The sequence below is a fragment of the Pongo pygmaeus genome, chromosome 13 (genome assembly GCF_028885625.2).
Source record: "Pongo pygmaeus isolate AG05252 chromosome 13, NHGRI_mPonPyg2-v2.0_pri, whole genome shotgun sequence".
NCBI classification, from domain to species: Eukaryota; Metazoa; Chordata; class Mammalia; order Primates; family Hominidae; genus Pongo; species Pongo pygmaeus.
In genome coordinates this window covers 118,004,936-118,029,496 of record NC_072386.2, presented here as the reverse complement: position 1 = coordinate 118,029,496, position 24,561 = coordinate 118,004,936, and the positions used below count along the sequence as shown (strand labels likewise).

General features: G+C 43.0%; 1 protein-coding gene across 4 annotated transcripts in view; it reads right to left on the bottom strand.

Moving 5' to 3' along the window:
• The window catches only part of GARNL3 (GTPase activating Rap/RanGAP domain like 3), a 167,201-nt gene that overhangs the window by 50,595 nt on the left and 92,045 nt on the right, over positions 1-24,561 (bottom strand). For all 4 annotated transcript variants that reach the window (XM_063649940.1, XM_054501436.2, XM_054501435.2 and 1 more), the window contains 9 exons: positions 22,934-22,997; positions 18,622-18,648; positions 11,393-11,468; positions 10,624-10,722; positions 8,404-8,507; positions 7,497-7,605; positions 5,572-5,617; positions 3,985-4,091; positions 1,406-1,521 (listed from right to left, as the gene is read on the bottom strand). In XM_063649940.1, coding sequence (XP_063506010.1) covers positions 1,406-1,521; positions 3,985-4,091; positions 5,572-5,617; positions 7,497-7,605; positions 8,404-8,507; positions 10,624-10,722; positions 11,393-11,468; positions 18,622-18,648; positions 22,934-22,997 — 748 coding nt within the window. The remainder of the gene's footprint in view (positions 1-1,405; positions 1,522-3,984; positions 4,092-5,571; positions 5,618-7,496; positions 7,606-8,403; positions 8,508-10,623; positions 10,723-11,392; positions 11,469-18,621; positions 18,649-22,933; positions 22,998-24,561) is intronic.

The window sequence follows — 24,561 nt, the reverse complement described above, 5'->3', positions numbered from 1 at the left end:
GTGCCTAGTGCATACCTAGTAATGTTAGTTCTCTTTAAAACTGTAGTCACTGAATGGGGTACGCTCATTCAATCAGCAAGTACCGACTGAGCACCTAGTCCTCTGCCAGATTTTAGGAATGTGATAGACATAGTCTCTATCCTTGTGGAGCACAGAGTCTACTGGGAAGACAGATTAAGTAATGACATGTTTAGCACATGTGATCACTGCTATGAAAGGGAAGTGTGGCAAGTATATGAAAACATTTAACAGGGGACCTGGCTTCAGCTGGGGGGCTAGGGAAGCCTGGCTCAGGCAGTGATGCTTCAGCTGGGATATGATTATTCATCTTGAAGGACATCATTACTCATCTTGGTACCCTCTCTGCATCTTCCCTGACCTTAGGGAACTGAAGATTACCAATTAAGGTTTGCTCTTTAGGGTCCTGGGGTTAGCCTGGCCCAATCCCTGTGAGTAGTTGGGGTACACCGACCAGACAAGAGTCAAGGAGTGCCTATAAAATGGTGCTGGTCGGCCAGGTGCAGTGACTCATGACAGTAATCCCAGCACTTTGGGAGGCCAAGGCAGGTGGATCACCTGAAGTTGGGAGTTTGAGACCAGCCTGACTACCATGGAGAAACCCCGTCTCTACTAAAAATACAAAAAATTAGCCAGGTGCAGTGGTGTATGCCTATAACCCCAGCTACTTGGGAGGCTGAGGTAGAAGAATTGCTTGAACCCAGGAGGTGGAGGTTGCGGTGAGCCGAGATCACGCCATTGCACTCCAGCCTGGGCAACAAGAGAGAAGCTCTGTCTCCAAAAAAAAAAAAAAAAAAAAAAAAAAAAAAAAAAAAAAGAAAGAAAAAAAGAAAAGAGCACATGTGCACCTGAAGTGACAGAAAGGTGTTGGGTCTCATCAGTGTGGCTATGCCTCAGGCCTACAAAGTGTCTGGGTCTTCAGTAAATGGGAATGCTTGTTTCAGTGCCTGAATATGGGGCTGGCCAATAAATCTCCAAAAAAAAGCACCCTATGTCTTTCTAAAATCTCACTTTTGCCTGCCTATCAGCTCACGTGACTGGCAATGCTGAGTAGTATTACCAAGAACAGCCACCCCCAAAAAAAACACTCTTCAATGCTCCAGAGATTGCTGATTGATACCCAACCTCCCTGTCCCTGGTTTGCACCTTGATTTCCACAGGCCCTGGCTTTCTGGAAATCGGATTCCTGTGTATGGAAACCCAATGTCCTTCCTTCTTGTGTCACAATGAGAGACTGTCAGCCCATGGTGGCCACAGCACAGTCCTGACAGCTAGGATCAAGGCGCCTCCTATGCTTTTCTCACCAGGGCCTCATTGCTGAGTTGAGGACTTGTGTTCTCAACTCAGACACCATAAGAAGGAAAGAAGACCATGGACCCAGAATTACCTTATGCAAATCTGGCATCAAATCCTGGTGTAAAGATCTAATCAACATATCCAGGGTACGCCGACGTTTCTGGGCAAATGTTGGGGTTTCCAAAGTGGCTTTTTCACCATTAATTACTAAAATAAATCAAGTTAAAAAGTGAATTACAAGATATCTCTTGACACACACACAAGAATTGAAACTATGCATGTCTGTTCTTTTCTTTAGTTCTGTGACTGGGAATTTTTTTGTTTGAGGTTTTTTTTTCTGCTTAGTACTTTGGAACAATCCATTTTAAAGCCTCGTTTCGGCTGAATAAAGGAAAAGGTCAAGATTTTTGTTGAAATGCCATTTCCTGTAATCTCGGAGTTTTCAACCTCACTGCTCAATCCACTTTGGAATTCCAAGACCCTCTGATCCCCCAGCTGCTACCTGTCCTCTCAGTGCACCAACCCCTCCTGGTCCTTCCTGGCCCCACACTCCATCTCCTCAACACACCCTCTCCATCACCTTGAGCCTGCATTCTTCTGCTGTTTCTACTTTCAAATCTTCAACGTCAAATCAACCCAACCCTTTGTTTCATTTCACCCCAAGTCTTTGACAATGCTGATGAAAGTCCCCTGTTGACTGGCTCCACTTATAAGCTGGGTCCCTAGTGCTGCTGAGTGATCTCTAATTGGTGGTTACAGGTCTTTAGTGGCCCCTTCCTTGCCACAGGCCCCCTACAGTGAATGCTCTCTTCCTGAGCCCCATGCTGCCAACACCCTTTCAGCTTCCAGTAGCTACACCCACTCTGCTGCTGACTCTGTTTCAGATCCGTTTCTTGCTCTCTATCTGATCTTCTGGACTTGAACACATGAGACTCGGACAATTTCACATACAATTTCAGCTTTCTGGCTTGATTTGAAAACTCAGAGTATCTGGCAACCCTGGTCATGGTGCATGCTCTGAAAGGCCTCAGCTGGATGGAGTAAGCACACGCTCTCAAGTGTGTCACAGCTCCCAGCACTCTTGACTGTCCTCCACTCAGCCCGCCTCACTTGCTCATGCTCCCTGCCTGGCTCTCCAGGCATCTGAGTTTGGGACCTTGTTGTAGCATTTGAAATAATAAGTATAAACACTGGAAAGGGATAGACAAAATCATCTGTTGCACATGGTTTGCAGTGTCTGCTGCCTCTAATGTGTTGAGGGAGACATCACCCATGGACCCTGGTGTAGGTTGGAGTATGGGAGGTAACAACGCTGGTGGTCCAGCTGGGAAGAGAGGGAGCCCAGCTGGAAAGCAGAGGGAGCCTCAGCAAAGGTGTCTTTCACGTCTCTGTTCTCCAGGAGAAAGTTGTGGAATCATGCCGAGGTCTCTGTAAGGGAAGGGAGGGGTTTCCTATGGAAGAGAGGGTATCAAACAGCCCGGCCAGGACTTGGATGTTTCTGGTGACTAGAACTGACACTCATGCTTGGCACTGTTTCTGTGCAGGAGAAGTCATGTTTGGGACTGTGAAGGAGTGACTGGGGAGACAGGAAGACAGAGGAGAGACAACATGTGCCTGTCCCTTGCCCTGGCCTGAGGGACTAACTTGGGCCAATACTAGAGTAGAATTAAGATTGGAGATTGGGTAACACTTGTCCATGTAGGACTCAGTGAGGCTTTGGGCTCAGTCAATGCTTCCTTGAGGCCAGGTGACCAGGATGGACAGAGAGAAGAGACGGGCATTCTAGATGTCTCAGAGCTGCATGGCAACAGTGACAGACTTAGGCAAAGACTGTAGTGGGGAGGAGTTGCGGGTGGGGACAGGAGGCAGCCAGCAAAGCAGCTGCAATGCCCAGCATACCTGGCAGGAGGCTGGAAAGCAGTATCTTCACGGAGGGCACAGACCGAGCAGCCCTGCCAGGGCGTGCGGCTAGCAAGCTGTGGCAGATGAACCCGAGTAACTTGTTTCTGATCATCAATGACCCAGTCCCACCATGGGACTACCAGAAATAATTCCCAGGAGTGCCCTGAGGAGGGATGCGCAGAGCTCTTGTGCTTTAGGAGATGTGGCCTCAGAGTCAGCTATTTGGGTATTACCAGTAGAGTGAAAATATGTGCTCCAGCAAGTGATGCCTGGCAGTCACGGTCTACACACATTATGTTCTCATTCTGTCTTTCTCTTTCCCACACATGTGCATGGGTGCACATATACACTCACACAAGTGTGCACACACATTCCCCAACAACTCTCCCTATCCCTAAGCATATACCCACAACCACTCTTTCCCCCACCTACATCCCACTCTCTGACAGATACAGATACATATACAAGCAGAGATTCAGCAATGGCTCTATCAGAACACAGGGCAGAAGGGCAAATGAGGCCCGAGGGTCCTTAGTGGATGAGTGTAGAGAAGCTTCAAGGCAGGTGGCAGGATGGAAGGTGGGGATGAAAACATAGGAGAAAACATGCACAACATGACCAGAATACTAAACACATGTTGTGCAAAGAATTAATGGAGCATGGAATGCTTAAACAATGACATTTCCTTAAACAGCATCCTGGGAGAATCTGGAGAAATGTATTCTGACATAGAACAAGTTGCAAAATCGTTTCAAAACAGAAACTTACATTTCACTAGCAAAAAGTCCCTGAATTCCTGGTGGTCTGTAAACACTGGTGGAGTTGGCAAGGGAGGGCCAAAGAGTGGTACGCTCTCTTCTGAAAATATTTTCAGCCTAAGTAGAGAATATTATAGAATTAATATTACCACTTGATATGGTTTGGCTGTGTCCCCACCCAAACCTCCACTTGAATTGTATCTCCCAGAATTCCCACACGCCATGGGTGGGGCCCAGGGGGAGGTAATTTAATCATGGGGGCCAGTCTTTCCTGTGCTATTCTCATGATAGTGAATAAGTCTCATGCGATCTGATAGGCTTATCAGGGGTTTCTGCTTTTGTTTCCTCCTCATTTTCTCTTGCCACCACCATGTAAGACATGCCTTTTGCCTCCCACCATAATTCTGAGGCCTCCCCAGCCATGTGGAACTGTAAGTACAATTAAACCTCTTTTTTTTTTTTTGAGACGGAGTCTTGCTCTGTCACCTGGGCTAGGGTGCAGTGGTGCGATCTCGGCTCACTGCAAGCTCCGCCTCCCGGGTTCACACCATTCTCCTGCCTCAGCCTCCCAAGTAGCTGGGACTACAGGCACCTGCCACCACGCCTGGCTAATTTTTTGTATTTTTAGTACAGACCGGGTTTCACCGTGTTAGTCAGGATGGTCTCGATCTCCTGACCTCATGATCTGCCCGCCTCGGCCTTCCAAAGTGCTGGGATTACAGGCATGAGCCACCGCACCCAGCCCAATTAAACCTCTTTTTCTTCCCAGTCTTGGGTATGTCTTTATTAGCAGTATGAAAATGAACTAATACACCACTGTTCTGTCCTTCCATTTATCCAGCTGCATATGGGATGTGTCAGGAATATTTGTTCCAAGCCAGGAGTGCCTTCTCTGGTCTGCCAGAGCTGAGGCCACTACCTCGCTTTCCCCTCCAGCTTAGTCAATGTGCTTTGAGGGTAGAGACCAGGTCTTCCTGAATCCTTCATGGTCCAACCCATCAAGCCAGGTACCCAGGAAGAAGAGTAATGGCCATCACTGAGCACCTGCTGCATACCAGGCATCATACTTCGTATTTTAAGATACAGTATTGCCTCTGATTGTCACTACACCTGCCAGAGTAGTGTCATTACCCTCATTCTACACAGAAGGCCTGAGGCTCCAAGAAGATAAAACATTTTTTTCAAAGCCTCAAATAAATGATAGAACTGGGATTCGAACTCAAATCTATTTGGCTCAAAGTTCAGGTTCTTTTTACAACATAATACTTTTTAACAGATTGATATTTGAGAACAGAAAGATAAGAAGGCAAGAATGTAGACTAGGAAAGGATGAAGATCAAATATATCAAACCTGTTCCCATGGTAAAGTACAATAAAATATCAAACTAACCCTGACCCCTAGGTCTCCTGCACGGAACAACACTGGATGGAGTAAATGTTTCCTGAAGAGACGGTGGCCTTGAAGAAAGTTTTGTAAGGTGAGGGCACTCATATTAAATCAATCAAGAAATATGTATATCAAGAGTCTTGTAAAAATCAATGCTAAATTAACAAGCATAAGAATTAGAACAAGCATCGAGACAAAGTCATTACCTACCTGTAATTGTCATTTTGTTGATCGTACCTCACTAAGGCAAATATATCTGTGGTGATGGTTAAGGGAACTAATCACAACACTGATGCTCACAACTGACAGCTTGCGCTCTGAAAATCCCTTGTGCAGAGTCATTCTCGACCAGTGCTTCTGTGCTTAGGGCACCTATCACTCTTAGGTTGGGACAGAACCCATATTTCTTTCCAAGAGACAGCCCAGGGAGACTTATGTGAGGGCCCCACGAGTAGGTTCAATGTTTGTATGTGCATTCTTTGGGGAAAAGGTTTAAATCTCCAAAGCTGTCAGAAAAGCAATAGAAATATAGCTATTAAACAACTAAGCAGTCAGCAAAGCAAAAAGAGCCGTTCCCTTGCCTGGAAGTACAAACAAGATCCCTATAGGAAATTAGTAATACATTTCATCTCACACATTTGGAAAGGAAAAGCAATTTAAATGTTTCTGCTGTATACCTTCCCTTTCTCTCCTTTTGGGTTTGGTAGAGAAAACAAAACAAGCCTGTTGTAGCTGGTGGCAGATTCTTAGCAGAATCTACTTAGCTTGTGCTGGGGTTTGCGGAGTCTAAAATAGTAGGAAAGAATCCATCCAGCTTCTTCCTTTCTCCTACTCTTCTTCCTCTCCTTCCACCTCCACCCACCATCTCCCAACCCCTGCTTTCCTTAGCTAGGGCTATGGAGCCATCAATTCCTTAGTGTCTCCATTTCTAGGCTTCCTGGAATGAATCTGCCTTAATGATCTGCTTGCCCCTTTTCAGGAACAAATGTGCCAAGCCCCAAATCTAAAACGTATAACTCAGGGAAATTCTAAAAAATAATGACTACCTCTCAATCACCTGAACAGTCACCTCACCACTGCTTCCACTGTGAAGTTGGAGAAGTTTTCTGTTATACAAGAAGAATCACCTCTAGAAAGGGGAAATATTAGTCCTAAATCCCAGGGGACAGGGGCAGATATTACTCAGAAAGCAGGGATGAAAAGGGAAGAAAATTCTAACCAAGGTGCAAGTGCATATCGTTTGCTTCCCTACCCTCATGGAAGAAAGTTTGGAAACTCTTAACTTTTAAACACTTACTTCCATCCTCTATTTTTATGTCACAAGGAACAAGTCCAAGTCTCCAGATGCAATGAGTCACCGTGGGCCTGTCTCCAAACATGTTTACTTGGAGCCTCCAGGGAAATGAGTAACTCGACTAGAATTTATTCTGAAATGCTGATTTGTTGCCATTTTGCTTATTATGTACAACCAGTAGAGCCACCAACTTTGGGTTTTGCTGTCATGGTCTGGGACCAAGAGCAACAGGGCCACAACTGAGTGTCTGCTGGGCGGGTCAAGCTCATGCCCCATGCCTGTCTGGCAGAGCTGAGCTCAGATACTGCAGAAGCTTCAGCCCCATTGCTGGACTTTGCCAGCAATATGAGCTGAACAGGGATTAGGGGAATCAGATAAAAATACTATTAATTCTATCATTTCTCAAATTTCAAGAGATGGTAATACAACAGCTATTACCAGGGCTTAAATCAACAAGAAAAATTATTTTGGCCTTTCATCTTAACTTGCAAGTTTTTATGCCTACAGCAAATTTCTCAGAGAATTCACTACCTATAATTCTTCTAAATCATTTATGACTGAAGGATAGCAGGAAGTTTTCCTCATTTTGTAGACTACCTGAGGAAAGAGACCATATTTCAGGAGTCAAGAATTCTCTGAGAATTAATCCATCTACTACTGAAATGGAAGGAGAGAGGAAGGGGGAACTATACACAATGCTTAGGTAAAATTCCCCAAAAGTGGGTCTAAAGCTAGCATTACAAAACAAGTCCATGACAAGATTTGGTTTAAGGGTCATGGAAGTCCAATGAGGCTGAACCACACCTTGCCACACTGGAGCATTTACAAAGGCCCAGGATACGTGTAAAGTGGGAGCGGATCATGGAAGGCTTAAAGGCAGGAGAAGATTCCTCTCCTTCTTGGAACACAATGGTGACGATATCGTTTCCAATGTGGCGTTTCCTCTCCACCTGTAGTGAGCATAAATAACATCACTGAGAAAGACTCTCAAACATGGCATATTCACAGAGTTAAAAAACCATAACCCAATATAACAAACCACAGCCACTATGACAGAGCCCTGAACTTCAGACATCTTTGACTTCAGGCCTCCCATGTTTTGCCAGCCTAGGCCCTTGCTCTCCAACCCCTCTCCTCTGCTCCTGTCTCAGTGGCCAAGCTCTGGGGTGGGTGAGGAGTATCTTAGATAGAGGTTTTTTCCCAGCCTGGTACAGCCCATGTAGATACTCAGTGTTAACTTCCTGCAGTGACCTGAAAACAATACTTCTCAGCCATCACACAGGAACACTTATGATATGTCCTGGATAGTCTCATTTTGACAAGACACAAGGCACACTGAGAGAAGGCACAGAGAAAAGGTAACACCTATACAAAATAATCTCTCAAGAGTCCATGTTGGATAGAAGAATGTTTGAATCAAATATATTAAAAAAAAAAAGAGAGAGAGACAAAAAAGAGTCTATGAAACTGCACTCGCACACACACAAATACCTATACATATTTACACATACACACGCATGCACATTATTATCTCTGACCCCATATTTCTCTAAGGTGACAGCACCAGTGAGAATAGCTCTTCCTAAGATTTGTTGAAAGTTCCAATACAGACCGCCAAAAGCATCCCTAAATTGGTGGCTGCAGTTCAGCTCATATGTTAACCGGCATAGCCTCTAATTCCATGGAATCATAATGGTGCCCTCTCCACATTCACATCACTATTTGATGGTTGGTATGTTCACATGTACCTGCTGCTTGTTCTCTTTGGAATATGGCAACATGGTGGAAACATGAAACATGATCTCATGCCCTTGGTACACAGTATAAACTGAATGTATCCCTGTGGTATCATCTGCAAAATACAAATATGCATTCAGTGAGCACAGAGAATTCAAGCCAAAAGGAAAGCATTTTCATCTGCAGACTAGAGAAATACTGTACACAGGACATTCTCAAAGATATTTGGATTATCCACCTGCACGGAAGCAACAACCCTCCACTTGATGCAACCCCCCACATGGAAAGGCCTCTTCCTCTTTCCCTAAGCTCACTTGCTGTCCGATTCATGCCTTGCCTCAGAATGGAGGAGGTCATAAGAAGTCCAGGCTAAAGAGGAGAGTATTGAGCTTCCTTGCCTTGCAGTTGCTGTGGGAGGTACGGGATGAAATTAACACAAGATGACACAAACAATTATGTCCATAAACCAAAAGGAAGTGGTATTTGTGACAGAATTGTTTGTGATTAAAAGCAAAGGCTTTACAATGAGGCCGACTTGGATTCAATTTGTCATTGGCTATGTGGCTTTTGACAAGTTACCTCACTTCTCTCTGAGCCTCAGTTCCTTAATTTGAAAATGAGGATAAAAGTCATATCTAACTCCTAGGGATATTGGGGAGACTCAATGAGATTATATTCGCAAAGTGCTTAGCAGAATGCCTGGCTGTATCAAGCGTTCAGTGGATGATTGTTATGACCATATCGGAGACGCTGAGGGTTGGCAGCGGGGGTATGAGTGGCAGGCATTGAAGAATTCACCTTGTGCACTCTATGTGTGTTCGAGTGAAGCTGGAGCCTGACAACTAGGGCCCAATCCCCCACCCCTGCATCTGTCAGTTAGGGCACACTTAGCTCTCCCGAATTCAGAATCCGTGATGCCATGGTGGGCTGGTGGGAAGATGAGGCTCCCAGAGGGTAAGGGGACCTGCACTCGAAGCCTATCACTATTAGGCCAAAAGGGCCTCACACCCGCCGCCTGACTTACCTCAAAGACTGACTGTGAAGATCAAATAAAGCAAAAAAAAAAAAAAAAAAAAACAAAACAGAAACAAAGGGAAAAGCTAGCAATGCTACACAAAAATGAGATGGTGAAAGAACTTCCAAACCTAAGCTTGTAATCTTACCTATCTTCCCCACTCAGGCCCCCATCCTCAAAATGCTTCCTTTCAGGTGTTTCCAATCTCAATGCCGGTGCCAACCCCACCCAGTTACCCAGGGCAGAAACCCTGAAGTGTCTTCAAGTACTGTCTCCTCTTTCATCCTCCACTTGCCAATCCTACCATGAAAATGGCTCTTGAATTAGTCCCTGTCTCCCTTCTGACCTGTGGCCCTCTCCCAAGGCAACCCTATCTCGTTTGGACTGTTGCCACAGCCTCTGAGAGCAGGCTTCTCCTCTGCCTCCCCCATCTGCTCAAAGGTACAGATCTAATCTCACCACTCCCCTACTTGAAACCCTTTAATGACAGAGAATAAAATGCAGACTTATAACCTCAAAACTCCCTTCAGGGTCATGTCCCCTCTCCTACTCCAGGCCATATTGCATCATTCTCAGTGCCTCGTTCCCTCCAGCCATAAACAAATCTCTTAGTTTCTAGAACACAACATGTTCTTTTCCACCTCAAGGTCTTCACAGATGTTCTCTCTGCTTGGAATTCTCTTCTCCCCTCGAGACCCTCCAATTACTCCGATTCGCCCCTCCCTCTGGTCTCAAAAAAGCTCAGAGAAGCCTTCCCTAATTCCCCAGATTAGGCAAAGTGCCCCATAGCACTCTGTACTTTTTCTTCTTAGTTGCCTTCTGTACTTAGTGCTAAACCATTTGATAATTATCTGCATAACATCTGCTGGATGTCGCCTGGACTGCAGGCTCCTAGAAAGGAGGACCCCATGTTGGTTTATCCACTTTTATATCCCCAGAGTCCTGGCACACAGATGGTGCTGAGCAGTAATATTCATGGGCAGACCAGGACTTCTGACACTGTCCAGGGCTGTGAGGGCTGATTTAGTTTTACGAAGCTCAATGGAAGTGCCAAACAGGTCCATGACTCTATGTTGAACGGGGTGTGGCGCTCACCTCCCTCCAGTCTTCTCTCATTTATCCCTTCCCCCATCTCTGGTATAAGTTCAGACACGGGTCAGGCTGACTTACAAAAGTTATACAAATTACAACAGAATAGATCAAGAGGCAGGCTTACTTTTGGTATCCAGACCGCCACGGTAGCCCGTCCAGCCCTTTAGAGTGATTGTGTCACCCAGAAGATTTAAAAATTTTTGAAAAGGCTCGCTTCCAATTTCTGCAGGAAGAGGTAGAGTATGAGGAAAGTATGGGCATCAACAAGTCCTCATTTTCTAACTATGCACCGGAATCGCTGGAGAATTAACCAGGCTCTGCCGATTCATGCATGGTAAACAGCATGGGTAAGCCACATTTCCTTCTTCTTGAGGACCATGAGGAAGCCCCACAATTCCCAGGACTCCAAGGAAAGGAAAACCGCAGAATCAGATGAACCCAGCTTACTACTGCCAGCCTGGGACCACAGGTGTTTATATTGCAAAACAAAAATGTTATTACTGCTTGCGTTCAGAATAAGCAGGTATTTAACATGAAAAGTGCTAAATATTAGGAAGATGATGCCATCTTATAATTCTTCCTCTCATAAAAACCACAGAAAAATCTTCCACTGCTCTTGGGACTGTGTAGAACCAAATTCTCCAAATCCCATGTGCTCTTCTGTCTCTCCAGTGCCCAGAACAGTGACTAGGTAAAAACGAGGTGGTCAATAAATATTTGCCAAATGAATGAAACTGGGCAAAACTGCCCTACAAAATTCACGAAAAATTGTGTAAAACCATCTCCTCGTATTAAAGACTCCAACTCAACAGACAAGTTAAGCTCCAACTGGCAAGAATGCAACAAGGCAGGACAGGGTCTCTGGCAGCAGAGAGCAGGAGAAGATCACTCACCATTGCTGAACATCTCATCATCAGTGAGCTGCCCGTCTTTGGCAAAAAGAACCCCAAACTTGAAATTCACAGAGCCCTTAGGATAATAACAAAAGGTGTTACAGTTAATTTTATCATCACAGCACATATAGTTCTGAGATGTGCTGTTCGTGACTTAGCACAATGGCAGTCACCAGGATGGACAGTCGGGGGATCCCTTCCTCCCATCCAGCCGGGTTTTGACCAATGTTAACAACAACCATTCCTTCATTTTTGTAGGTATTTATAGCTTACAGATGAGACTGTATGCCTTTATGAATTAGTTCATTTGTAATTTCATTACTAATGGCATCTCTAGGATACCAGTTCTGTTCTGTGGCAAAACAGGGTTCCAACAAATGGCCACAGGAACTCATAGGCCTGGCACCATCTTCCAATCAACCCATGAGCAATAGTCCAAATCCCAGTCAGCGAAGAAGAGTTCGTTGTAATTCAAAGCTTAACATAATCTCAGGCTGATATATTGTGGACTCTTTTAGACACAGAAATGAAAATTATAGGCAATTTATACTAAAAGCTCATTTTCCCCAATTCCTAAAGATATTCAATCTGAAGAAGTCACAAAACAGATGTGAAAAAAAAAAAAAAAAAAAGCAAGCCCAAGCCAAGCAAGCAGTAGCTGGTACAAATGTGCAATCTACCATCTCCAACTTTAAACCGAATTAATTCTGATCTGGTGGAAATGATAAATAGCAGCTTCCACAGGGAAGGGAGGAAGACAGAGGAACAGGGTCAGGGAGGCGTAAACAGGGACTCAATCATATTTTTAATGCTTTTTTTCCTTAAATTGGGTAGTGTTTTTTTTTTCTTTCTTTTTTTTGAGACAGAGTCTTACTCTGTCACCCAGGCTGGAGTGCAGTGGTGTGATCTCGGCTCACTGTAACCTCCACCTCCCTGGTTCAAGCAATTCCCCTGCCTCAGCCTCCTGAGTAGCTGGGATTACAAGCGTATGCCACCATGCCTGGCTAATTTTTTTTGTATTTTTAGTAGAGATGGGGTTTCACCATGTTGGCCAGACTGGTCTCGAACTCCTGACCTCAGGAAATCCGCCTGCCTCAGCCTCCTAAAGTGCTGGGATTACAGGTGTGAGCCACCATGCCCAGCCGGTAGTGGTTTTGTAGGTCTTCATTATGTTATTCTCTATACTTTTTTTTGTACGCCTGAAGTATTTCATAATAAACACAAAATCAAATGTTGGAAGAGAATCAACCTCTACAAGGTTGGTTGACCCACCACTAGATGAAGAAATTCTTGGTGGTCAATTAAGGGTAGACAAGGGACAAAGATATTTAAAGCACACTAGCCAATGGGTCATAGGCAGGAAGTCAAGGTGATTGCCAGGATTCAGAATAGCTGGATCTGGGAGTATTAAAAATCTGAAAATCCAAGTTCTAAGGCTGTGCATCCGAACATTTTTCTGTCCCAACACACCTGAGATGCACACTCATCACTAACAGTGGTTTTCTATACAGGAAGAGAGAGGACACTCCCAAACTGACCCCTCCACCTGGAACTCTTCCACAGTTCCGGGGATGACCGGCTCTCTCCCATCATGCAGGTTTCAGCTCAAGTGTCAATTTCCAGAGTGGCCTTTCCTGATCTCCCCACATAAAGCCACCCTCCTTCCTGCTGTTATTCTCCATCAGAGAACCTTGTTTATTCTCCTCGAAGCACTATTTACACTCTGTAAATCTTTTATTGAACTTGCGTATCTGTTTCTACCACTAGAACCTGAGTCCTGTGCAGGAGAAATCATACACTGTTTTCTTTCCATTGAATCCCCAGTGTTGACCATAGTACATTGGAAAAGATTAATAAATATTCATGACATAAGTGACTGTATGCATAATAAATGAGAAAAGAAACTTTGTCAGAAACAACTTATTTTTCATACGACGTCTCCAAATGATTACTGCTTCCTTACAAACTAGCTTTTGATAAATTTCTTAGAATGTTTCCAGGGACCTCTATTTACTTTAGAGTTTTATGGTTTGTAACTTTTCTTTCTCTGTTTTGGAAGTGATGACAGTAAGCACATGTCTCAAGGGTCCCTTAAAAAGCACCTACAGTAATTTGGGGTCTGACATATGATCCTCTTAGAATAATAATGCAGGAACTACAGTAGTGGTTCTCCAACTTGACTAGGCATCAGAATCACCTGAAGGGCTTATTAAACAAAAGATTGCTGGGTTCCACCCCAGGAGTTTTCAATTCAGTAGGTTTGGGATAGGGCCTGATAATTTGCATTTCTAACAAGTTCCCAGGTGATGCTGATACTGCTGGCCTAGGGGCCCCACTTTGAGAACCACTAGACTAGAGAAAAAACCAAGAGGCTGTCAGGAGGCCCAGGATCAGGCCCAGCTGAGCTGACAGCTAGCAAGAAGGACTAGGTCAATGACCATAACTCTGAGCCATAAACTGACAGCCTGCTAAAACCAGAAAGGACCTTATAGTCCACTGAGTCCATGCTTTTATTTTAAGACAGGACAGGGAAGACAGGGACTTGCGCATGGCTGGAACTAAGTGAAAGGTAGGACCGGAGCTGGAACTTGAGTCTTCTGACTTTTGATCCAGCATTCTTTCCAATATCATGGCATAATCTTCTCTGAAAAGTTTCGAGTGAAACTGAGATGTACAAGCAGAGATGGGGCCTACTACCACCTGATCACTGGCCAATGCTTTTAAAAGGTTTTATAGGGTTGCTCTGAGACTGGCACCATGCTACCATACCCCTGCTGAGGACCTCTTCTGCTTCAGGTGGAGACTCCAGAAAGACTGGTTTTGCAATGTCTTGTCAAGTCTTCATCACAAGTTATTAGGGTCAGACAAGAGCAAAGTCTGTAAGGCAGCAAGGGTTGCATGATGGGGGTCTTTTAAGTACCTGTGCACCCAAGGGTGTAGGATCTTCAAGGTAGGGAGATCATGTGTCCAAGTTTGCCAAGACAGCCCTAGCTTATATCTGTTTTATCTGTTGTCCTGATGTTATTAGTAATTACTCTCAAAGCGTCCCAGTTTAAACGATAAATTATATGAATTCCTCCTGCTTCAGGTGGAGATTCCAGAAAGACTGGAAGTACTTGTTAAGTACTTGAACCTACTTATACAGCCTCATTTAGGTAATATGGTGTCCAGGACTTCCCAAATTAGGTCCATGACTAACAGTTTTCACCTATCTCCAGAAATCAAGGTATGGCTCATTATAATGAGGTATTTCATATTTTAGGAGGGGATAGTTTGATCTGGTGCAAGTGGACTGTCACAGATAATATTTTAACCAGCCATTCAGAGCTCTCAAGGTCTCAAGGCCAGACCGGGGTCCCTGGAGGGAGGTGCTGCTGGAGAGAATTCACAGGTACTGGTTTTCTCAGGATGTAAGTCTTGCTCAGACATTCAACATACAGATAAGGTCACAGCTGTCATTCCTGCTTGGATGGAATTTAAATTTTCTAAGTTCTAAATTTTACAAGACAAAACTCAACCTGATTACAGACTAACAGGCAGTCACATTCTTGGAAATCAGTAGTATGCTATGAATTATAGCTCTTCTGAGAAAAACAAACTATGAGGGAAACTAAAGTCCCAATGATTCCAGAAGAATTTTTTGGAACTGAGAAATGTTGGCCTTATTCAAAATGAGACACCCCTGGTTCCTTGTTACTCTTGTTTAGGCAACGCCTCCATATTTTTAGGGTTCCACAGGTTCCTACACATCTCTCCTCTCTCCACGTGTAGTACAGCTTGGGATGCCATGTTCTCTTGTGGGGGTGCCTCTCTATGCAGCAAACAAAACATGGGTTCAGGACACTGACATCATTTTACCAGAGTGCTAACCTTTCGGGAGCCTCACTAGTATTCTTTATTGGATTACCTGCCCATCTTTGCAGCTAATAGTTTACCACTAGAATAGGCTGGAATTGGGATAAATGCTCCCAATTTATCCCAGTTGAGAAGCAGCAGGATTAAATAGAGTGCCTCGCCACACAGCTCTCAGAGAAGCTCTGGAGGATCATGGCCATTGTTCACACTTCAAGATGTCATGACAAGTGACTAGTGTTGCCTCAAGCTAATATCCCCTTAATAAGGAAATAAAATTGAAAAATAAAGAGATCAGCAACTTATTTTTCACAACTTGGGAGTTTCAAAAAAAGCAGAGGAGGATGCAATGAACAGTGAACAGGTGTTCTTTCAAGGTCCAGCCCCTGAAAAAGTGGTGAAGTCAGGGCAGGGGGAGTGTTCACATTTCCCATCAGTGCATTCTCTCTATTGTTTGTTTGTTACAACAGGCATATGCATGCACTCAGTGGGTGCTCAATAAATATCTGTGGATTAATGAACAGAGTAATTTTGAGATATAAAAGCTATATATAATCCTAATTTTATATAAAATGTAACAAACATATATACCAAAACGTTAGTAGCAGTCATCTTTGTGACTGCAGGTGATTTTTTCCTTTTATCTTTTGTGTATTTCTTTACTTTTTCAAATTTTTACCAGAAATGTGATTTTTTTACTTTTTGCCTTTTACAAATTACACGTGAAGTCCATAAATTCTCCTGCAACAAGCATGAATCTAAGATGGACAAAATATGGATAAAAATGTAGTCAGGCATGGTGGTATGAGCCTGAAGTTCCAGCTACTCAGGAGGCTGAGCCGGGAGGATCGCTTGAACCCAGGAGTTGGAAGTCAGCCTGGGCAATATAGTGAGACCCTCTCTTAAAAAATAAAAAAGCAGGCATCTCCCTTTGCCTGCTCTCTGCTGCATCCCAACCCAGTTCCACTGTCCTGCCCAAAAGTAACTCCCACCAACAATTTGGGGTGCATCCTTTCAGCCCCTTCTTTGTATTTACATCCACATGTTCAAGAATCAACTGAGGTGTCACTGCCTCAGATAAACCTTCTCTGTTCAATGTAAAAAACCTACCCCCTCACTGCACACCCCACCTCTGTGCATTACTTTCTTCACAGCTCTTGGGGTTACTGGTCTTACCATGTTTCTGTTTGTTTGTTTACTTGTTTAGCTTGTCTTACCCCACCAGACTGTAAGCTCCGTGAAGAAAGGACCTTGTCTTGCTCATTGATGTATCCCCAACGCCTCAAACAGTACATGGTACATGCATGGTAGGAGCTCAATAAGTATGTGTTGAATCAATGAATGAATGAATATACATACAAATATTTGTTTATAAAAACATAATTGGGATTATACATAAATAATGTCCCGTGAGTTGCTTTTTTCAGTAAATACTATGTGGTGGCAATCTTTCCATGCCAATAAGTAAAGGTCTATGTCTTGGTCTATTTGGGCTGCTATAACAAAATACTATAGACTGGGTGGCTTAAAAACAACAGAAATTTATTTCTCACAGTTCTGGAGGCTAGGAGGTCTAAGATCAAGGCAGTGGAAGATTCGGTGTCTGGGGCGGGGCATATTCTGGGTTCACAGATGGTGCCTTCTTGCTACATACCCACGTGGTGAAAGGGGCGAACAAGCTCCCTTGTTTATAAGGGCACTAATCCCATTCACAAGGGCTCCCCCCTCATGACCTAATTACTTCCCAAGGCCCCACCTCCTAATACCACCACATCGGTAGGCAGGCTTTAACATATGAATTTTGGGGGGACACAAGCATTCAGACATAGCACTCTATCTCATTCTTGCACTATGGGTGCATAGTAGGTGTATTATATATTAGTATTATATATTAGGTGTATTATATATTAGTAGGTATATTTATGGGGTACATGAGATGTTTTGATACAGGCATGCAATGTGTAATAATCATATCATGGGGAATGGGGTATCCATCTCTCAAGCATTTATCCTTTGTGTTACTACCTTATTTTTTCTAATGGCATCATAGCATTTCATAATATATTCATTCAATCAATCAATCAATCAATCACTTGTTCAACCAACAAATATTTACTCTATACCTTCTATTTTTACTGTTCTAGGATCTGGGAACACAAAATTAAAGAAGTCTCTGTTCTCATGGTGCTTATAGTCTCCGCTCTCATGGTGCTTTTATTCTCATGGGGGAGACAGATAATAAGCACACAAATGAAAATACCAGCATTAACAAAAATCAAAGAGGCTAAGGGTGAGAGGCAGGGTGTACTGTTCTAGACAGAGTGGTCAGGGAGGGTCTCTCTGAGCAGAGGTCCTGATTAAGTGAGGACATCTGGGGGACAAGCATCCCCAGCAGTGGGAACTATAAGCTCTTTCTGAGGAGATGGAAGAATAAGGAATTCAGTATGGTTGGTGTGGAGCTGATGATTGGAGAGGTAGAGGGGCCAGATCATGCAGGCTCCAGCAGGCCAGGGTCAGGATCTGGGGCTTCCCTTTGAACAGGACAGGAAGCGTTTAGAGTTTTGAGCAGAGAGATGACCTGATTCCACATGTTTCAAAAGGACAACTGGCTACTATCTGGAAACCAGAAGACAGGGTGAGAGTGGAAGCCAGGAGAAGAGTTAGGACAGTCTGCAGAGCCCAGGCAAGAGAGGATGGGGAGGCATCCCCACACCAGAGTGGTTGTGGTAGAAGTGTTGAGAAGTGTTTGGATTAGGGATATTTTATGAAGAGGTGTCACCAGGATGTGCTGATAGGTTAGATATAGGATGAGAGAGAAAGACGTGGATTAAGGATTTTTCCAAGTTTGGCCTGAGCAACAAGACAAAAGATACTGCTATTTACTGAGAGGGATAAGATACATAAACCATAATTTATTTACTCCATTGCCTATTGACAATATTTTAGATATTTCCCTATGTTAGTTATATACTTAGAAAATCCAATATATTTATATTTTTAATGGGGGCAACAGGGAATGGCAACATGCAAATAAATTCAGCATTTTGTATATTAAGAGCATCCTAATAAAGCATAAACACTCTAATGAAAATTAAAACCTCATTACTCATCCTGATCATAAGCTTAACACATTAAATGTTTCCAAGCAGATTTAAGTAGTTTGATTGTTTTCATAGCTTTATAGCTAGATGCATAGAAAATTCTAAAATATACCTTAAAAATACATGCCAGTAAGTTCTTTCCATGCAATGTGTCCCACTGTGCAAATCTACATGGAGATCTGGCTGAAAGCAAAGGCTGGGTTCACAGTGAAAGGAGAAGTATATTTACAAACATGGAGGCAGAGCAGGTGCAAATATCTCCATAGAATTACTCACCTCTTGTTCTTCAAGAACCAGCAAGTCCTGTCAAATAAAGTTTTAAAAGTTACATCCAGGCATAACAGTAATTATTTCATTTTGACTTGCTGTGAAAGCCAAGCTTCGGTTTTCTCACACTGACATTTTGAAAATAATTTTAAAAGTTGGTTATAGGAGCTTTGTTTGGGGGAAAAAAACCCCAACAACTATGACAAAGGTGGGTGCCAAGAGTCTTGGATCTTTTTCCCCATAAGACCATCTCATAAGAGCAGCATGGAACAGCAAACCTAAACAATCCTTTGAATCCCTGCTGTCGCATTCTTAACTGTGTTTGGGCACAAGTCATTTAATCTATTTGGGTCTCTCCTTCCTTCTGTCTTAACCCCTGTGAAGATCACTGTCAGTGTGTGTGGAAGACCTGGTACACAACGGAGATTTAATCAACTTAAATTACTTTCTTTTTCGTTCTCAGTCACTCCATATAAAAGTTTGTAAACTTATTACAAGGAAGTCCCATCTTTTCCAGAACTTCTAAAAAAGTAGATTCTGGTTGATAAGCGGACACCAAAGCCAAGGCTCTGACAGGGACCCTGTGGCTGAACGGAGGGGGAAGGAATGGCCCAGGTGAGCCATGGGGACAGTGCAGAGGCGACGAGGGTCAGGATGGAGGCAGGGAGGCTGGAGGGACCCTCACCCTCCTGGCCCAAGACTCTCTGGGGAAGAGCTGTGTCAACTGGAGACATGGCAATTCTGAAAGAACTGTAAGAGGCATACAAACCTCCATTTTATTTAACAGAAAGCCTCTTTCATTCAGAACTCAGCCATCTTTATTATTTTATTATTTCTTTTTTTGTTTTTTTAAAGAGACAGGTCTGGCTCTGTCCCCCAGGCTGGAGCACAGTGGTGTGACCTTGGCTCATTGCAGCCTCGACCTCATGAGCTCAAGCAATCCTCCCACCTCAGCTTCCCAAGTAGCTGGGACTATGGGCGTGTACCATCAGACCCAGCTATTTTTTTGTATTATTTGTAGAGATGGGGTTCCACTATATTGCCCAGACTGGTCTCCAATTCCTGGGCTCAAGCAATCCTCCTGCTTCAGCCTCCCAAAGTGCTGGGATTACAAGCGTGAGCCACCACACCTGGCGGTATTATTTCTGAATTCTGGGAAAAAATAAAATTATGTTACACATTTTTTACATTGGGACTTTATGTTTGCATGTCACTGTATATGTCATTACAAAATTCTCTCTTTCCATGGTTTACTTTGATCTTCCTCAACACCTTGCGGTTTTTATTAATTTTTTTATTTTTAATTTTTATGGGTACATCAGTAGGTGTATATATATATATATATATTTATGGGGGGTGCAGTTTAACTGTTCCTGAATCACAGGTGGAGGAATTGGATCCCCAGTTAAGGTCATGTGGCCTGTAAGTGTCAGCTCTGAATCTCATGCCCAGTCCTTTTAACACCCACGCCAGTGCTCCTTCCTTGCTAACTGTGGTGAATAAGAAAAGGGTCACACCTGTCAGCTTCTCAATTGCCACTAGCCCTGCAAGCATTAGGACTGGGATGTTTTGCAACCAGTCCCTGGCCTGGTAATAGAGGCTGCTCCTCAGTGGGCTAGGCTGAAGGAATCAGAGCCTTGCAACAGGAGTCCCGGCTGAGCTCAGGGCTAGAGTCTCAACACTCAGCTGTAGAGGCAGGAGGGATGTCATAGGCTGTCAGGTTACATTTATGTTGCAGTTTCTTTATTTTGGATTACATTTGTTCAGAAGCGAATAGTCCTGCAATTTGCCCTGGTTTGCCAATGTCCCACTTAACACAATTCAGATTTTTAAAATATTCTTGTTCCTGAATTTGTGAGCATCGGAAGTCCTCTTTTTTGCTGCTTTCTAGTGTGTAATTTTAGCCCAGAAGGTATAATTTTGGCTAGTAACGGTGTTTCTCAATACAGTCCTACTGGCATTGCTTTTGATGTATGCATGATTCTAATTATTAGTTTGAGGTTGACACTGATTTTTTTCATATATATGAGATTTGGGAGAGTGATTTTACATACACTTTTTAAACCTAGAAATGTTTTAAAAATCAAATTTAGCTCTACCGGTTTTTATAAAATACCTGGTCATTTAGGAAACATATTGCAACTATCTGGAAACAAACTTGATGGGTAGGAGTGGGAAGAAACACACAGATACCCTTTTTTCTCTACCCATTTAAAGCTAGCTTAATCACACATTGCTTCTGGATTTTGGTCAAGGAAAATGTTACTACAGTATAGCAGCCAGAAACAGACAAATAACATTTAAAAACAGCACCAGCCACCTTCCCTCTTTGTGGAAAGATGCCTTCTTTATAACACAATTGGTTTACTTTCTGTTTACTCTCTGGCTCCTACCATTTTTAAGAACTCTTTCCTCTCTACCTAAAGCCTGTTGCTCAACTGTTCCTAAGGGAAATCTATAGAAATATGATGACAGCCTTCACCCTGCATCTCTGAGCCTCACACACGTGCAAATTCACACACACATGCACACTCACACACACAGAGGACAAGGGGAAAGTTCACGAATGGTTCCTTTTGTTAAGGGGAAAAAAGCCAAAATACAAATGTAGGAAAGCATAAAAGTACCTTTTGTTTGGTAAAAACAGGCACAGAGTTGTGATATAAATAGGCAGAATGCTGCTATATCTTTTTATTTTCTTTTCCTCTCCTAGAAAAATCAGACAGGGATGACTGAGCAGAGATGAGCTCTGCCGAGGGAACTGGCTCAGTAGCGAGAGGCAGAAAGAAGCATCACAGAGCTCTGGCTCTGTGGGTTTTGGGGCTCCGTGTCTGGGAAGCAGAGTTGGTGTGGGGGATCAGACCAAGGCTTAAAGAAGGATTAGGAATAATAACCTGTGTGACTGAAGTAATAAGGACACATGGGTACTGACATATTTATAATTCTAGTTTGTTTTAAAATTTGCTATAAAGTATCACTTGTAATAAGCCTGGATGGCTTAAAGTCGCTTACAGTTTAACCTAACATACCCATTTTTGCCTGAGTTTTGTCTGGGGTTGAGGCTGGGTGTAAATACTATTTTAAAAATTACATCAAAAGATATGAGAATTCACAACTCTCTATATTTAGGGTAAGCCAAGAGTTGATAACCTTATTTTAAAAGCTAACCGTATTTTAAAGACATGCAAGCAAAGATTGTTCATGTTCCAAATCAATCCTCCTCTTGCTATTTACCTAAAAGCAAATTTGAGCATGATGCTCCCTGCTTAAAGGTTCTACTGGCTCCCTGATGCCTCCTGGATAGAATTCTAGCCTGCCTCTCCAGCCTCTTCTCTTGTCACCCATCCCTGGCGTACCCAACTACTTCAATCTCAGCTTCACACATGACAGGCACACTACTAGTGATGGCTGTGTTTGTAAGTTTCAAAGCTAAATTGGTTATAACTACAAGACAAAAGTTTGGTTGACATTTTTCTGATAAACCATCACCTAAATTATGACTAAATTTTTTTCTCTCCCAAGGCAGACTGTTTTCCCTTAACAGTAAGACCTAAGAAAACAGGAATGGGTTTCTGGATACCTTTTATCGTCGATGGTAGCCAGCGCAGTCTACTATATGAGTAAGAGCTCAATCAACCACATTTTGTATTTATTAATTTTTTAAAAATCTCTTTAACTTCCGGGCTGGGCGTGGTGGCTCACGCCTGTAATCCCAGCACCTTTGGGAGCCTGAGGCAGGTGGATCACCTGAGGTGAGGAGTTTGAGACCAGCTAACATGATGAAACCCCATCTCTACTAAATTAGCTGGACATGGTGGCGGGCGCCTGTAATCCCAGCTACCAGAGGCTGAAGCAGGAGAATCACTTGAACCCGGGAGGCGGAGGTTGCTGTGATCTGAGATCGTACCATTGCACTGTAGCCTGGGCCACAAGAGCGAAACTCCATTTCGGAAAAAAAAAAAATTCTTTAACATTCCACACAATTCTATATTACTCAGTAAAAAGGGTGGCTTTCAAGCCAATAAGATTTTTCTGATGTACACCCTATTGGTTCGTGGATTGAGGACAGTTCTGCGGTTTTCAGGAGTGGCTATGCATCAGAATCACTTGAGGAACTTCTGAAAAACTCAGATACCCAGGCCCTACCCTACACCCATCAAATCAGAACCTTAGGTGTGAAGTTCTCCCATGATGATTTTTTTAAAGTTGCATAGGTGATTTGGCTTTGTATCCTAGCCTAAGGATTACTGATGACCTGTCAGTTCTATCCTAACACTGTAATCAATTTTGTACAATTAGGAAGCATAAAATTTTCTGTTACCTTTTGTATTTCAGGATGAAAAATTTCCCTGGGGCCTTTCTCAAATTTGTCCAGATTCATGGCACTGAAATAGAATGGACAGGATGAGCTGCAGCATGCTGGGAACTTAAATAATGTAGAGCAAGCTTTGGTTCTTCAGAGAAGCTAAAAAGTAGCTTCTAGAAAATCACAGCTGTTTTCCCTAAAGGGCCTGACACTCAGAAGATACAAATCAACAAATGAGTGATCAATGAACAAACAGATGAAAGTAACCAACACCACATGTACCTGACTTATATAACTGGCTACTAGTGATACTCATAAGAGAGGGAGAGAGAAATCAGGAACATCTGTTTCAGGTAACCTTGGCTATTCTTCCAGATTCTTATTTTTATTTACTAAAAGTGATGAATGTAACTAAGATTTAACTGAAATTTTTATGCCACACAGGGCAAAAGACCATCCTTAACAAGACTTTTAAAAATGTTTTACTTTGGACAAGCAATGTAAATTCCCTTGAACCTAAGTTCCTATAGAGGTAAAACAAGGAGATTGAAATAGATGATCTCTAAAGTTCCTTTCAGCTAATATTCCAATATTTATAAGTGAAAGTTAAAAATAATAACGAACTTCTAGACTAGTTACAATACACCAGACACTGTGATAAATGCTTTTCATCAACTGTCTCATTTAGTCCTTATGAGGCAAGTACTATTTTAGCATCATTTTAAAGATGAGGAAATTGAAGCTCAGAAGTTAAATAACAGGATAAAGATCTGGTAAAAAGCAAAGCCAGGACTTGCATCTAGGCTTATGTGACTCTATAGTATTTATATTTTAATTTCCTTTTAAGTTTTCAAGTTCATTCTTGTAACAAAAGAAGATCTTTTCTTCTGCTGGCAGCAACTGTAGAATGTGTAGTTTGTCATATCTTTAAAATCTTGCTGTACCTTGCTCTGGCTATGAGGGTGTACTGAAAAGCTAAGACTTGCTCATACAACTAAATGAAATTATAACAAATGAAATGGCTAGTTTTTAAACATAAAGAAGAAAGGAGCTAGAGTAAACTTCTTTTTAGAAAAAATAATTCACAGAAATCTTAAACCAGTATAATTTAAGGTATTACTCTCCAAGCAAATTAAGATTTATAGTTCCTTGAAAGCAGCAGGATATTTCAGTGCTCAGCAACAATGTTAGCCTCTTGGTGGAGAGGCTTAACTCAGGCTTTAGAACCGCTCAGAAGAAAAATCAGAAGGCACAGAGCAGACAGGAAAAGGTCTGCTATCTGGAGACCAAACTAAGCTTGAAAGTGGGATATAACATTTTTCACTTCTTAATCTTGGTTCCTTTTTTTTTTTATTTTTTGAGACAGAGTCTCACTCTGTCACCCAGGCTGGAGTGCAATGGCATGGTCTTGGCACACTGCAACCTCCACCTCCCAGGTCCAAGCAATTCTCCCACCTCAGCCTCCCGAGTAGCTGAGACTACAGGTGTGTGCCACCACACCTGGCTAATTTTTGTATTTTAGTAGAGATGGGGTTTCACTATATTGGCCAGGCTGGTCTCGAACTCCTGACCTCATGATCCGCCCGCCGTGGCCTCCCAAAGTGCTGGGATTACAGGTGTGCGCCATTGCGCCTGGCCTTGGT